Genomic DNA, 16,774 nt, shown 5'->3' with positions numbered 1-16,774 from the left:
CCTGTAAATTATTTTGTTAAAGCTTACTATTGTCTGAATCTCTCTTAAAATGTAATATTTTTCCATTCTTACTTTTTAGATATAATGCTCCATTTAAAAAAAATATTCAGAATTGGGTGTATAAATTGTCTACTTCCTCAGATATAATTGAAGAATGGCTAGTAGTCCAGAACCTTTGGGTTTATCTTGAAGCTGTCTTTGTAGGTGGTGACATAGCCAAGCAGCTGCCACAGGTAAATACGGCTTTTGTAACTGCTGATAGAATAGTTTGGTGTATGTTGTCTATATGTCTCTGTAGAAATCTTCAGAAAGACATATGGTCATGTCTTGATGATTTGCACCAGTGGTTTGCAAACTGTGGCTAACTCACCTATTTTTGTAAATATAGCTTTATTGGAATACAGCCATGTCCATTCATTTCTGTCCTGTCTGTGACTGCTTTAGCATTACAATGGCACAGTTAAGTAGTTGTAACAGAAACCATATGGCCTTACAAAACCTAAAATGTTTGATATCTTGCCTTCAACAAAAAAGTTGCAAACTGCCGACCTTTGATTTACATTAATAGAAAGAAGAAACTCATAGTATTTTATAAATATACATTATAAACAATATTTTCAAATCTCCAGGTTGTCTGAGGAGGTGAGGTGCATTCAAATATGATACTACTAAGTTATCATAGAAGAGAAGTTCATCTCTTCTAAGAGTTAGACTTATTCCTCTGAGTTAAAATAATCTGTAATCCGTAAACACAAATTAACTACTAGTAAGTTAACTAATAGTAGATCAGAAATAGGAAGCAAGGAAACTTAGCCTTAGAAACCTGTAACAAATTATTTAAAACAGCTTTATTGAGACCTTTTAAATGAATACCCATACATTACTAATAACTTTATTCTATAGAGGTAATTTTCCTTTTGTAAAATTAGTCCTATCTTTTGAATTTCCATACCTATGGCATCTCTATGGGGCTTCCCTGGTGGCTCAGATGATGAAGAATCCACCTGCAATGCAGGAGAACCGGATTTGATCCCTGGGTTGGGAAGATCAGCTAGAGAAGGGAATGGCTCCCCACTCTAGTATTCTTGCCTGGAGAATTCCATGGTCAGAGGAGCCTGGCAGGCTACAGTCCATGGGGTCGCAAATCTTTGTAGATTAAAAATCAAGGACAAAAGCATTTTGAAAGTAGCTGGTTTCCCTTTGTAACACATTTTTAAAACAGAAATCTTTTCTTTTTTAATCAGAAAGTTATATTTTTTTTTCAAAAGTGCACTTAAAACTTTTGATAGAGGCAAGATTATGCCAATTTCTAAAAGCATTTTTGCAATCGAATGCAAGCTTAATATCATTCATAGTAAATAGTAAATTTTCATTTGCAAACATTTAAATGAAGCTTTGTTTTGGATTTTTACTGTTTTCTCCTTTTCTTTTTCCTGGGGCACTATTAAGCTTTAATTATTCCAAAGATACTGAGATCAAATTATTTTCATGCTTCTTCAGTTTGCTCATCAAACCAAAACACCTGGGGTGCTGAAAGACTAGATTTGCGATTTAAGTTGATAGCACTGAAAATTAATCATGCGGCACTTTGAAAAATGTATTAAATGTATGGAAATGAATTAGTGATAAACCCTATTGTGATAGGACAGCATTTCAATAAGCAGTTTTATGTCTTTGGGTTTCTGTTGTTCAAAGTTAATTCAGATGAAAAAAAAATGCTCCTTTAAATTATGTAGCCTAAGATTAATAGGGTGGCTTGAGGAACTATAGGAGATGCCATAGTGAAGACTTTGCTTCATTCAGTCATCCACATGCCAACTTTTACTGACTACGTGTTTGTCTTTAGGAAGCAAAACGTTTTCAGAATATCGACAAGTCATGGATAAAGATAATGCAGCGAGCTCATGAGAATCCCAATGTGATTAGTTGCTGTGTTGGAGATGAAACCATGGGGCAGCTTTTACCTCATTTACATGAACAATTAGAAGTATGTCAGAAGTCACTTACAGGGTAAGAGTTTAATTTTTTCATTGCCTAACATTTTATATGTGATGGTGTTTTATCCCAAACAAATTAATAGAATTGACTGCATTTCTGGTTTGGTGTAGTGATGGTTGAAGTGGTGTTAGGAATTTAACATTTCACATAAATTTAATTTCTTTGTAAAAAAAGACACCTTCAAGTTAGGGTGGGTGAATTAAGGCATTGTATGAGTTTTGTAGGGCTGCTGTGACAAATTACTGCAAACTGGGTGGTTTAAGATGACAGGAACTTATTTTCTCACAGTTCTGGAGACCGTAAGTCTGAAGTCAAGGTAGCAGCCCCTTCTGAAGGCTCCAGGGAGAATTTTCCCTTGCCTCTCCCAGGTTTTGGTGACTGTGGGACTACCCTTGGCTTGTGCCTACATAACTCCAGTCTTTTATGTCCTTCTCCTCTTCCTGTGTGTCTCTTATGAGGATACTTGTCATTGGACTTAGGGCTCATCTGGATAATCCAAGATGATCTCCTCTCGAGATATTTAACTTCAGTACATTTGCAAAGGCCTCTTTTCCAAATGAGACCGTATTTATAGATTCCAGGCAATAGGATGTGGACATGTCTTTTGGGGGCTGCCAATCAACACACTGCAGGTGTGGAGTAGAGAGGTGCACTCAGAGAGCAATTAGCCAAACAAATTCACAGATAATTTTCTTCAAAGGCAGTTCTTTCTCACTTTTTAGGGTGAAAATATACCCCAGTTTGTCCAAATTTTTGCCTTTGTCCTGACTGAATGGCTAGTTGCCCCCACCCTGCTTTCACTCTCAAAATATCCTGGTTTGGAGATAAACTGTATGTTCACCCAGCATTTAAGCTTGAGGTTCACAGTACTCTTAGAAGGGTTGCAGGAGGGCTCTTGATGAGAAAGAATACTATAGATGATGCCTTGCTCTGAATCACTTTCTTATTTCCACTTGTTTTCCCAAGTGCCATCTATGGTGGAGCAGGACTTTTCAAATGGGAAATGGCTATAAGTGTTTACTACTATCTTATTGATATTAGTGATTGTGTCTTATCTAAAAACCCCAAAATTAGTAATTCAGAAAAAATTATTTGGTAATGTGACTTTATTTAAAGGTATTTGGAGAAGAAGCGATTACTATTTCCAAGATTCTTCTTTGTGTCTGATCCAGTTCTCCTGGAAATTCTTGGACAAGCCAGTGATTCCCATACCATCCAGGTGTGTCATCTAAATGTCTGCTACCTAAATCCTTTTTTTCCGTAGCCTGTGTAATAAAAAATAAAAATGAAGTTAACATCTTAAAAGTGCAGTCAGGAAAGAAGAGTATTAAAAATTACATTGGTTATAAAATGCCTCATTTTCTTTGTATTTGGAGCCCATCAGCTGGAGGCAAGAGCTATCAATTATGCAACTCACCAGTTGGGTGATCTTAGCCAGTTACTTAATTTTCCTGTGTCTCAGTTTTCTTGTCTGTAAAATCAGAATATTAATCATTTCCACCTCATAGGCTTGTCATAAGAATTATGCAAGATAATGCATCAAAAGTACCTGACACAAAGTATGTGCTCACTAAATGTAACTCATTGTTATGAGTATTTAAATCTAAATATTCTTAGATCAGATAGGGATTGTGGTTTAAATTTGTCCCTTTTTCCTGTCCAGCATGCTTCTCAAATGCTTTTAGCCATTTTGAAGGGCAGTAATTCCATGAAGAAGAGAAAAACTACAGAGAACTGAGTGTGGCGGCCCTGAAACCCCATCCCAGGACCGTTTCTGTTTTGGGAAGCTGGGAAACAGCTAATGATACCTTCCTTGTTGGTTTCCGGGGAGTTGTGGGGATGAGAAAGGACAGGAAGGAAGCAGAAGCTTTGTGAGGCAGACGCAGAGCCAAGAGAGGAGGACTGACCTGTCCCTGGGAGGGAGGGGACAGGGACAGTGTGGTTCAGTCTCCATTGGGAGGAGGATGACAGTCACTGGTTCAGTCTCCTAATGTAAGAGGAGGGGCATCTGGAGGTCTTGGAGGAAACAAGTGGATTCAAGTGGGCTTCCAAGTCAGTCAAGGGTCAAAGAAGAGGTTTGTTTGTTTGTTTGTTTTTTGAGACAATGAAGTAAATTCTTAATCTTTTACAAATATTAAAAAAAAAATAGCAAAGCTTTTAAGAAATGTCTCAATGGCTTTTGTGTTTGCATGCATGCTCAGTTGACCCGTTGTGTCTGACTCTTTGCGACCCCATGGACTGTACCCCGCCAGACTTCTCTGTCCATGGAATTATCCAGGCGAGAATACTGGAGTAGGTTGCCATTTCCTCCCCCAGGGGATCTTCCCGACCCAAGGACTGAACCCATGTTTCCTGCAGCTTTTGTGTTTAACCTCATGTATGATGTGTTTGCTCTGTCTTGTGCTTTCTTATAGCCACATCTCCCTGCAGTGTCTGACAACATAAATGAGGTGACCTTTCATGCAAAAGACTACGATCGTATCATGGCTGTCATATCAAGAGAAGGAGAAAAAATCATTGTAATTTAACTTGATTAAAATTTTGTTAGGGTTTCTTTAAAATTTAGAATGCAGTTCTCTTATGAGAGAAAGGGAGGGCATTGAGTCAGGTTCTAGTTCTGTAGTCCTGGCTTTGTTACAGACTAGTTTAGATAACTCATTTAATTTCTCTGGAATTCATTTTATCACCTATACAATGAAAGTTTTAGACCAAATGATCTTTATACTTCTTGCTACATTATTAATTAATTTTACTCATGTTTTAAGTATTTTGTGTGAAATTGTTTACTTTGCCTTGAGGTACTGTGATTTAGGACATTTGTAAAAATATCAAATTACTGTCCATTTGTAACCTACTTGTAATATACTTTTTCAGTTGGATAATCCTGTTATGGCCAAAGGTCCCGTGGAGATTTGGCTTCTGGACCTATTAAAAATGCAGATGTCATCATTGCACAATATAATTAGATCTGCATTCTATCAAATCAGTGATTCAGGATTTCAGCTGTTACCTTTCCTCAATCACTTTCCAGCACAGGTGAGGACGCGCAGCATTCAAAGAGCAGAAGTAAGGGGACAGACATTCAGGGAGCAGTCAGCCTGATGGTGTGGGAGCTGTTCTGTGTGTTAGTCGCTCAGTCATGATCAGCTCTTTGTGGCCCCATGGACTGTAGACTGCCAGGCTCCTCTGTCCATGGAATTCTCCAGGCAGGAATACTGGAGTGGGCTGCCATTTCCTTTTCCAAGGAAGCCGTTCTAGCTTTGAGCAAGCTAGAGAGGCCCACCCACCCCCAGGCCCCAGCCACCCGCTTGTCCTTTGCTACGCCACTCTAGCCCAACCCACCCCGTCCCCCCAGAAGAGGGTTTGCACTGTTCTCCCACTGTTGAGGATCTTCACTGAGACTAAAGCACTAAGGAGAAATTTCATCTTGTATAAAAGACACCTGTGTATGTATAAAAACATCTATCTCTATCCATACGCAGATAAATATAGACACAGATACAGATGTAGACATATATAAAAGGCATCACCATATCTTTTCCTGAAATGAAATCCATCTTGCCTTTTGTTTATTTTCCCTTCAAATAATTAAAAATTGGCATAATCTGTTGAAGGACTTCTTCTCACGAGCTAAGTTTTTAGAGAGAAGACATTGAAGAGGCTGGAGCGGGTGTTTTCTTGAAAAGCCCTCCTGCCCTTTGAGTCTTAGAAGTGTAGTGTCGTGTGCCAGGTGTTAGTAAAGCTGGACGTGGCAAGTGAGGAAGTAACAGTTTCATTACACTTTCAGCCCAGGTAAATGAAGAGTGATGATTTGTGATCTGGGTCAGAGACAGTGAGGGATAGAAGGCAAGAAAAATATAGGCGGGTCTAGCAAAACCCAGCTGTTCTTCCCAACCTGAACCCCAAATCCTGAATTACTGCACACACAGCGGAGACAGCTGAAATGCTATGATATTATTCAAATGACACAAATACAAATACAGAGTCAATCTTCAATGAAGAGAATACGTTAATATTGTTTTTGTATTGTATAATATTCTTGGCAAGCTTTAATATTCTGATTAGCATTATTACCTTTGTGACAAAGCTTTATAAAATACTGTATTTGATAAGCTGAGGAAAATAGCTCCTTAGGCTAAATCAACATAGTTTCCCTCCTGCAGGAAAGCATGATTATAGTTGGAAGGAGATACAGCATTACAGTTGGAAAAGCTGAAAAGCAAATTTAAAGCAGTGGTGAAGTTGGACAGGATATAATAGGAAAATTGACAAACTTTTAGGACTTTCATATAATGTGTATATGTATTTTTAGATAAAAGATTTTTAGGTAAAAATCATAACATTGTAGTAGGCAAATTTCAGTTGTATGGAAAAATTGTGTTAAAGAGTAATGAATATGTATATTCATTTTCTGTATTTTCATTCAATATATACTTATTTAATATAGTCATTCAATACATATATTACTGTCTTTAAATTGCATTTTAAAAAGCAGTTTTCCAGAATCAATTTTACGGTTACTGTGTTAATTTTTTATCTAAAATTGTTTAAAATTTCACCTCTTTTTTTTTCTCAAATGCATTTGGAAGATTTTGAACACAATGGATCCTTGTTGCAAAAATTTGGAAACATTTGAAGAATATAAAAGTGAAAATAAAATTGTCCCATATTTCCACCACCTGGAAATGATGACAGTATTTTAGTGTGTTCCTTTTCAGTATTTTTTACTGTGCTCATCATAGACACCAAATAATATTGATGAGAATTTTGTTTTTTATTTTTATTTTGTGTTTTATTGTAATGAAACATCCTCCAGTTTTCACTGTGAAGTCCCCTGCCTTCTTAAACCTAGTGAGAAACATAATTTATAGTCAGGTTTTAAAATGTACCACTATGTAGTGATTTTGCAGGGTCTGTAAGTCTCTTTGGTCTTTAAATCAGACAGCCTTACACTGCCGTTTCTGCCTTGTTTCTCTCTGCTTTGTGCAAAGAGAATCTGCTTGCTATCCAGAGCTTCCTAACAGCAGCTATTTCCTGTCCATCCCAGGGCTTCATTTATCTTCACCTGCAGACCCAGGACTGGCCACTGCTCTAGCAGGAAAATTATTGATGTTCCAGAGGAAGCAGGGATAAGGAGAGGGTTTTATTCCTGCTTTACCTACATTGAACGCCATGCCTGTAGAATCCATATGCCACTCACACGCTTTCCTTCCTCTACCAGATGTGGAATTCCTCTTTGGTTCAAATGATCTTGGATCTGTTGCCTGACTCTGGGGAAGAACAGAAGCTCCCAAAGGGACAGTTGTTGCAGACGAGGGGGTGAGGGGAGGGCAAGTTCTGACCACTTTCATTTCCTTTCCTGGGGCAGAAATCGTAGGTAAGGTGGCCATCAACTCACAGTTTTCCTATGCCTTCTGCAGGAGGCAAAAGACAAGCTTCCCCCATCTGACTTTCTGTCTCTGTCTATCTCTGTCTCTCTTAGATCTATATGTAGAAAGAGAAGTAGATGTACATAGAGATAAGGATATTAGAATGAGATTAAGGAAAGAGATAGGCAGCATATCCTTTTTAGAAGAGGCAAACAAACCTTTGGAAAACTCTGCTGAAGAAAAATACACAATAATCTATTATTTCCACTTGTTTTTTTTGAGAAAGGGAAGTTATTGTATGAAAGTATATGGGTCTCAAGCCCTCTATAGAAAAATTCCCCAAGCATCTTCCATTAATGCACATATAAGTCCATAAATCATAGCAGTTGTTTAAATTATTATCTGTCCACATTGAAATAATCAATTGTTTGAACTTTCAGTGATTTTTCCCCTTTGAGAGTGAAGAAATGCATGTCCCTTTTTTAGTTTGAAATCAATAAGACTGTTCACCTCAATGTGAATAAGTGACCACTAAATTTTATCGCAGGTGTGCTTTAAATATTTGGTAAACTTATTTGTCTGCTGGATTTCTAGGTTGGGCTTCTGGGAATTCAGATGTTGTGGACACATGATTCAGAAGAGGCTTTAAATAATGCCAAAGATGACAGGAAAATCATGCAAATGACAAACCAGAAATTTTTGGATATTCTAAATACTCTAATTAGTCAGACAACACATGACCTGAGCAAGTTTGACAGAGTGAAATTTGAAACTCTAATTACCATCCATGTGCATCAGAGAGATATTTTTGATGACTTGGTAAAGTATTTTTTTTCTTAAAGTAATCTAGTGTATTAATAAGTTAGTGCTTCTAGTAATTAATGGTTAAGTATTATACATACTTCCTAGCTTATATGAACCTTCTATCTGTTTGGTCCTTTCTCACAACCAGCTTTGCCTATACAATGTCTATAAATATATACTGGTAGTTTTATATATAGATGTATATAGTAGATATAGTAGTAGATATGTTTGGTAGTTTTAACAGTCATGTGTGTGTATTCAGGTTTGGCATTCTGAAAGTCTGGAATCAACTGATGTGATTGGAACTGTTTCTTTAAGCCAATAACAAGGGATATGATATAATTTAGGTGGGCTTGGTCGTGAATTATGGCAGTGTTAGTTCATGACTTGGCCCTTGCACTCAGAGGACAAGAAGAGTCTGCAGAAAGAGGCATGCCACTCCAGATTGGTAGTTAGCAATTTTAGTGAGGAAATTTATGGAATACTTTTGAGGCTTGTCTTGGGCAGCCTCTAGAGGAGTAAATCTCTGCATTTGTCTGCCAGAATTTTAAAAATAATTTTATTGAAATATAGTTGATTTACAGTGTTGTGTTAGTTTCTGCTATACAGAAAAGTGAATGAATTATACATATCCATATTTCCCCCCCTTTTTTAGAGTCTTTCCCCATATAGGTCATTACAGCATATTGAGTAGAGTTTCCTGTGCTATTCAGTAGGTCTTTATTGTTACCTATTTTGTATACAGTAGTGTGTACATGTCAATCCTGATCTCCCAATTTATCCCTCCCCACTTACCCCCTGGTAGCTTTGTTTTCTACATCTGCAACTCTATTTCATTGTCTGCCAGAATCTTATAAGTTTGTATAGAGGCCTTAACTACCTCCTTTACCATCCAGATGGTCTCAACGGCATGTTCCTCTCTCAAAGGTGTGTCCATGAAAATAGTTCCCACTGCGGGAACAGTGGGCAAAATGCCCATTCCAGGGACAGAGAAAGGGGTGCGGAACCTGTGATTGCCTGGGTCCATCCAGCTCATGGGTCCACCTGCAGTCAATGTCTTCTAGATTAGCTCCTCCAACTGATGAGCCAGTTGTGAAAAAAGTGCAAACTGAGTAGAACCAAGCTTCAGGGAACTCCTATGGCTGTTCAGTTAATAGTGTCCAACAAGTCTTCATGCGCTTGATGTGGGCAAGGTTCTGCAGAGTGGGGGTAGGAGGGATATTTGAATTCCCTTTGGAAACAGGACGCTAACAAGTGGTCTTGAGAAGTAGTCTATTGTGGGATAGGAGGCCCAGGTAGTTTTGATATTCCATCATTTTGACTAGCTTCGTTTTTGACTACCATTGCATTATTCTGTTTAACTTAAAAAAAAAAAATTTCTGAACATGCTGCTCTACTTTATTTCTTAAATTTTTATTTATTCATTTTTGGCTGAGCTGGGTCTTTGTTGGGGTACATGGGCTCTTCATTGCTGCGAGTGGGCTTTCTCTAGTTGTGGCAAGTGAGGGCTACTCTCTTAATTAAGGTGCATTGGCTTCTCATTGTGGTGACTTCTCTTGTGCAGGGCATGGGCTCTAGGCTCATGGGCTTCAGTTGTTGTGGCTCTCAGTCTTAGTTTCCCCTGGCATGTGGGATCTTAATTCCCAGACCAGGGCTTGAACCCATGCCCCCTGCATTGGCAGTCAGATTCTTAACCACTGGACCACCAGGCAAGTCCCTGACTTGATCTGTCTTTAAGGTATCTTTTTCCTTCATCAGAGACCCACAATTCATGCAACTTGGGGCCCATATTTTAGAGACTATGATTCCCAGGCTACCTGTTTCCAACTTGTATCAAAAGTTCTGATCAGATAAGTTGTATTTACTGAAGACTGAAGGGCATGGAGTACATTAATTCCCCTGTAATCTAGATCCTTCTTTCTCAAATTATGTATGATGACCGGTTGCACTGGCCTCAGCTAGGAGCTTGTTTGAAAAGCAGAATCTTCAGCCTCCCCACCATGCCCCTCTGCAGACCTACTGAATCATCCTCTGTATTTCAGTACAACTTCCAGGTGATTCATAAGGATATTAAAGCTCAAGAAACACGGCTCTAGGATTTCTCTGGTTCATGCTAATCATCAAAAAGCCATACACTTAGACCATGTTGCTTTGGCCTTCTACAGATTTGCTTAATTGCCATTACCATTATCCTTTGGTTTTCCTTGAAGTCCACTTCAAGAAGCAGTCATATGGAATCCATTACTATACCTGCTATGAGTGTACTATTGAGAATATCTGTACATTTCTCACTGTCTCTTAAAGTTGAGGTCTCATGGAAGAACCTTCTTTTTAAAGTCAAAACGCTGAGCATAGCTTTACTTGCCTTATGTGGGTTTTTTTTTTTTTAAAGAAAGTATACACTTAGTTAAAACTCTGAAGCTGTTTCTCTTTTATCTCAATTGCTAGTGAACTCATCCTCAGTTTGCATTCCAAGTAAAATAGTACCTCGCAGCTTGCATGTATGCATTTTATTTTTCCATGTATAATGCTTAGAACATAATGTATTTTGATATACAGTAACAATTCAATAAATACCAGCTATTCTTCTTTATATGCTCCTCCTCGACCCCCTCTTTATTTTTAAAAGTGTACTTATTTTTATTTATTTTTGGCTGTGCTGGTTCTTTGTTGCTATGTGCAGGCTTTCTCTAGTTGCGGCGAATGCTGCTCTCTAGCTGTGGTCCATGGGCTTCTCAATGTGGTGGCTTCTCTTGTTGCAGAGGATGGACTCTAGGGCATGCAGGCTCAGAGTTGGGGCGCACGGGCTCAGTTGCCCCGTGGCATGTGGAATCTTAGTTCCTGGACCAGGGATCAAACTTGTGTCCCCTGCATTCCGCAGGCAGATTCTTAACTACTTGACAACCAGGCAAGCCCCGGTCCACCCACTCTTTACCATCTCATAGGACTGTTGCAAGTAGTTAGCTGACTACATCGCCATGGCTGAGGGGCCTGTGCTAGAGAACAGAGTCCCTGGGGGTGGCACTGGACTGTTACCTGAAAGTAGTCCTTTTAAGGTGGTGAATACAAACTATGCTTTAGGGAAGATAGAATTCTTAACTGGAGGGGGGGGGGGGGGCAAGATCATAGACAATGAAACAGTAGCAAAAAGGAAACAGCACGAAGGCTGAATGAGATAGAGAACTGAGCATGTACAGTTGCCCGAATGTTTTTCAGTGTCAGCCGAATGACCTGAAAGTGGGCCCCTGGGTGGAGAAGCAGTGAAAGGGACCACTTGCCGCTTCTTATATTGATTCCCCTGAGTGGGCAGGACTGGGGTTTCTCCAGGTTTGCTGATGGGAAGTCATGAAGCGCTGTAGAAGTATTGTGGTGGGATGTTGTTCCTAAACGTGCTCACAGGTTTCTGTCTCTCACATCCATGGTGGTGGGAGCCTCTTGGCCTCCCATGGGTATAAACCTCTTGGCCCATGGGTGTAAGCTGATGACTGGGCAGATTGATTGGTTTGGCCACAGTGCTGGTGCAAGAAGGCGTGTGTGCGTATAGGGCCATGCCTCTCCCATTGCCATGAGGACAGTGCCCAACTTCTTTCCTCTGCCCTCTGAAGCCTCAGCTCTCACTCTTTCTCCAGAGTCCTGGATGCCTCAGCAGTACTGAGCTTCTTGCAGTTTCTTGAACACGCCAGATCTTCTGCGTCTTTGTCTAGAATGTTTTGCCCTCTCATGCCTCCATCACCCCTAGCTATTTCCTAGCTAATTTATTATTTCCCTAGCCAGTTCCTACTATTTTTGCAGGGTTTAGTTTAGATGTTTCTTTCTCTGAGTGTCTCCCTCAGACCTAGACTAGGAGAGGTCTTCTTGCTACATAATTTCATAACCTTGAGTTTCTTTTCCTACTTTATTGCATTTACTTGTTTATCTGATTTGTCTTTTGCCCTGTTTTGTCAGCTTCAGAAGGCAGGAACTGTGTCTGTTTTTGTTTACCCAGCATAGCACTCCAAGGAAAGACTCATTAAATATTCATTCTAAGGAAAGACTCAGTAAATATATATTAAATGACAAGAATCAACTAATGAATGAATGAATAAAAATTGCCTATATGCTATGTTTTATGCTATTGCAATTCAGTATGTAATCTCTTTGTATTTCATGTTTTTAAGGTAAAAATGCATATCAGATCTGTTACTGATTTTGAATGGCTAAAACAGAGTAGATTTTACTTTAAGGAAGATTTGGATCAAACAGTGGTGTCTATTACAGATGTTGACTTTATTTACCAGAATGAATTTCTGGGGTGCACTGATCGTCTTGTTATCACCCCATTAACAGATCGGTAGGAAGCTCCATTTTTGTTATTCCATTCTTGTAATTAAATCATGTACTTACAATTGTCTTAAATTGCATTTGAAATGTTAACAAAAGCATATTGCTGTCTTGTCAGCTCTGGGCTCGCTCATCAAAGCCTAACAATGAAATAACTGTCTTTATTTAAAAGTACATGTAGGTTAAATTTTTATTAAATAGAAAAAAGTAAAACAATAAAAGGATGCTTGAATGTTGACTATGAGAAGTTTAGTAATGAAGTTGAAAAAAAAAAGGAAAAAAGAAGTTGAGTAATGAAGTTGAGATTACAGGATGGACAAATGTCTCTAGAGCCTTAAAGAGGGTCTTTAGAATTGCAAAGAAGGAAGGTACCTTGTAAATGGTGTCTCCTGGTTTTTCATACGTGGAAGTTGATTCCTAAAGTGCTGTTTCTTGGCCAGGTCTGAATGAATAATCAGTTAATGGCACATCCCCTCATCATTCTTTCTAGTATATGACACTAGACAAGTACTGGGTCTTTGCCATTCTTACATGTCCTGCAAATACCTGGTTCTATATGCCATGTGTAGAAGACAGTAAATGTTTGTAGAATCGATTTAAACTGGGTCATAGAACAACTAATTCTGCTGTTACTTTAAATAGAGCTGACTCCAGGTAAAATTATGATACAGCAAAATTATGTCTTCAGCCTCTTCTAGATTCATCTGACCTCCCTTTATATGCCCAGTTCCATCACAGTCTACATTTTTCAGGGTGTTTTCCCTTCGATTGATGTTTATGTATAAAGCTTCATGTCTCATGAAGCTTTACTAAGTTTGCTTAGATCTGAAACAAATGTAACTGAAGCTGCATTATGGATACAAGGGGATTCTTTATATTGTTCTTTATATGTATCTAAATGAGTGAAACACTTCATAGTAACATGGTTTACTGGCAGTGGTGTGCTGGTGGAGCTGGCTTGTACTAGCGTGCAAGAGCCAATGTCATGCTCCTCTTCCCAGTTTTGTACTATCACATTGCCAGCATTGCCATTGGCCGTGGTGGACGTATTTATGCCACAGAAATCAGCAGATGTAAAAATTAGATTTGGAATTTCCTGGTGGTCCAGTGGTAGGACTCAACACTTCCACTGCAGAGGACACAGGTTCTGTCCTTGCTTGGGGAACTAAGATCCTGCATGCCACGTGGCGAGGCCAAAAAACAAATCAGCTTTGTTTTTTTTTCCCCCAAGAGGGCTTATTTTTAAACACCTGCCAGCACACCACTGCTTACTTGGTTCTCTGACTTCAGATGTCTCCTGACCACAATGCAAGGAAGGCCTGCAGGTTTTATGTCAGGGTTGCATGCCTTTGCAAACACTGTATTACTTCTAATGAACCCCAGCTACTCCAGCCTTGTTTGGTTGCCTATCTCTTATGAGAAAGCATTAGAAGCTCAGTCATGTCCGACTCTTTGTCATCCAATGGACTGTAGCCTGCTAGGCTCCTCTGCCCAAGGGATTTTCCAGGCAAGAATAGTGGAGTGGGTTGCCGTTCCCCTCTCCAGGGGATCTTCCTGACCCAGGGATCAAACCTGCATCTCTTATGACTCAGACTGGTTCTTTACCACTGTCACCACCTGGGAAGCCCCTCTCTTATGTGGGTGGCTCAAACTCTAAAGCAAACAGCCTCATTCCAATCACCCCCGCTTTTGCTCGCGCCTCGCTGCAGCGCGTGTTACCGCACATCCGCAGCCTCTGTCTGATTCGTGTTTGCAGGTGCTACATCACTTTGGCACAGGCTTTGGGAATGAACATGGGAGGGGCTCCCGCGGGACCTGCGGGCACCGGCAAAACGGAAACTACGAAAGACATGGGAAGATGTCTGGGGAAGTACGTGGTCGTGTTTAATTGCTCAGATCAAATGGACTTCAGAGGACTAGGAAGGATTTTTAAAGGCAAGTGTCAGACACCATTATGTTATTTTTGGTGGATTTATTTTTATTGCATTTAAATGGTATTTTCTGGTAGAAGTCTAAAGTGATAGTGTCCCACATAACCAAAATTAATGTAGATTGATGCATATGATATTGCCATTTTTCTGGGTCAAAAATGGCTGGGTATCATCAATTAAATATCGTTCAATACTACTTCTGGCATTGCAGTCCATGAGTTGAATGTGTATTAGATTATGAAAACAGAATCAATTTAATACTGCCTGAAACAATGATGAAGGAGATAAGATCAGGATAGCAAACCAATGACACATGTGACTTCCCTTATTGCATTAAATCCCACTGAAATAAAGATTTTTTTATTATTTATTTATTTTTGGCTGCACCATGAAGATTATGGGATTTTAGTTCCCTGACCAGTGATCAAACCTGGGCCCTTGGCAGTAAAAGCACAGAATCCTAACCACTGGACCACCAGGGAATTACTGAAATATCTTTTTAAAAGGATGGTAACACTGGAAAACAAGGGGAGGGGGCACTGGCAGATGGGAAATATTGAGAAAACCTGGAAAGATAGACGGCAGATGGTTTCAGATGGACAAAGAAAAAAGATTAGGGAGCATTTCAGTCTTAGAACTCAGGCCCCGTTGGTCTTCTCTGGTGGTCTCATGCAGACCCAAACTTTTGTTGTTATTCAGTCACTAAGTTCGTGTCTGGCTGTTTGCAACCCCTTGGACTGCAGCACCCCAGACTCCCCTGTCCTTCACTATCTCCCGGAGTTTGTTCAAACTCCTGTCCATTGAGTTGGTGATGCTATCTAACTAACCGTCTCATCCTCTGTTGCTCCCTTCTCCTCCTGCCTTCAATCTTTCCCAGCATCAGGGTCTTTTCCAAAGAGTCTGGTCTCCGCATCAGGTGGCTAAAGTATCGGAGCTTCAGCTTCAGCATCAGTCCTTCCAATGAGTATTCAGGGTTGCTTTCCTTTAGAATTTACTGATTTGCTCTCCTTGTAGTCCAAGGGACTCTCAAGAGTCTTCTCCAGCATGACAGTTTGAAAGCATCAATTCTCTGGCACTCAGCCTTCTTTATGGTCCAACTCACATACATGACTACTGGAAAAACCATAGCTTCGACTATATGACCTTTTGTCAGCAAAGTGATGTCTCTGCTTTTTAATACATTGTCTAGGTTTGTCATGGTTTCCCTTCCAAGGAGCAAGCGTCTTTTATTTTCATGGCTGCAGTCACCATCTGGAGTGATTTTGGAGTCCCAAGAAAATCCATTGTTTCCCCATCTATTTGTCATGAAGTGATGGGACAGGATGCCATGATCTTAGTTTTTTGAATGTGGAGTTTTAAGTCAGCTTTTTCACTCTCCTCTTTCACCCTCATCAGGAGGCTCTTTGGTTCCTCTTCACTATCTGCCATTAGAGTGATATCATCTGCATATCTAAGGTCGTTGATATTTCTCCCGGCAATAAACATTAAATGCTATCTAAATGATAAAATTTACATCTTATCTTGGACTTCCCCTTGAAACCCTGAATTCACCTAATACAGCTGATAACCTGCTCCTTGATATTGCCCCTTAAATATCTAACAGGTCCAGAGTTACTGTATCTCAAACCAAACTTCCGATCCTCCCTCCCCATCTCGACTTCTTCTTCAGCCTTCCACATTAAATACCCACTCTATTCTCCGAGATAGTTAAACAGAAATCTTTGACTTACCCTTTTCACCTCTCTTTTTCTTATGCTCACATCCAACTGTCAGCAAACACCATTAGCTCTACTTTCAGACCACATCCAGCACCAGCCACCTTTTTCTAGCCTGCTGCTGTCGTCCTGGTTCAAGCCAATCATTATCTCCCGCCTGTGCTGCTCCGATAAGCCTCCTAATTGGTCTCCATGAGTTTACCCCTGTGCTCTCCATTCTAATCTCAAATCTAGAGCCTTCTGATTGTAAGTCAGGTCACGACACTCTTCTACTGAAAGCTGGGCCCTGGCTTTGCTCACAATAAGAGCCGAAATCCTTACGTTGGTCCTCGTATTGTTTCACACCGTCACACCTGCTCCTTCCCTGTTGCATCGCTCTGACCTGATCTCTTCTCCTGACCCTGTCCCCTCACTGTCTCTACTGCGGCCACACTTTCCTTTGTGATGTTTCTCAAACATCCCGAATCACACTCCCTCCACCTTATGCCTGCCGATCTTTAGATTCTTTCCCCAGCTATCCATCCACATAGCTCACTTGATACAAGGACACCCACTGCAAACATCGTAGTACTGAAAATTCGAAAGCGTTCTCTGAGACAAGGTATAAGATGAGGATTTCCATTACTTTTACTCCCAC

At 39.9% G+C, this 16,774-nt stretch overlaps 1 protein-coding gene across 1 annotated transcript in view; it reads left to right on the top strand.

The window, feature by feature from the left end:
• The window catches only part of DNAH8 (dynein axonemal heavy chain 8), a 341,076-nt gene that overhangs the window by 143,780 nt on the left and 180,522 nt on the right, over positions 1-16,774 (top strand). Inside the window, exons 38-45 of the mRNA XM_070456508.1 lie at positions 80-233; positions 1,847-2,010; positions 3,115-3,217; positions 4,413-4,517; positions 4,873-5,034; positions 7,962-8,186; positions 12,329-12,501; positions 14,248-14,426. Coding sequence (XP_070312609.1) covers positions 80-233; positions 1,847-2,010; positions 3,115-3,217; positions 4,413-4,517; positions 4,873-5,034; positions 7,962-8,186; positions 12,329-12,501; positions 14,248-14,426 — 1,265 coding nt within the window. The remainder of the gene's footprint in view (positions 1-79; positions 234-1,846; positions 2,011-3,114; positions 3,218-4,412; positions 4,518-4,872; positions 5,035-7,961; positions 8,187-12,328; positions 12,502-14,247; positions 14,427-16,774) is intronic.

Source organism: Odocoileus virginianus, chromosome 27, assembly GCF_023699985.2.
Source record: "Odocoileus virginianus isolate 20LAN1187 ecotype Illinois chromosome 27, Ovbor_1.2, whole genome shotgun sequence".
NCBI lineage: Eukaryota > Metazoa > Chordata > Mammalia > Artiodactyla > Cervidae > Odocoileus > Odocoileus virginianus.
The sequence above is the reverse complement of the archived record's forward strand: the minus strand, read 5'-3'. Positions and strand labels throughout refer to the sequence as shown.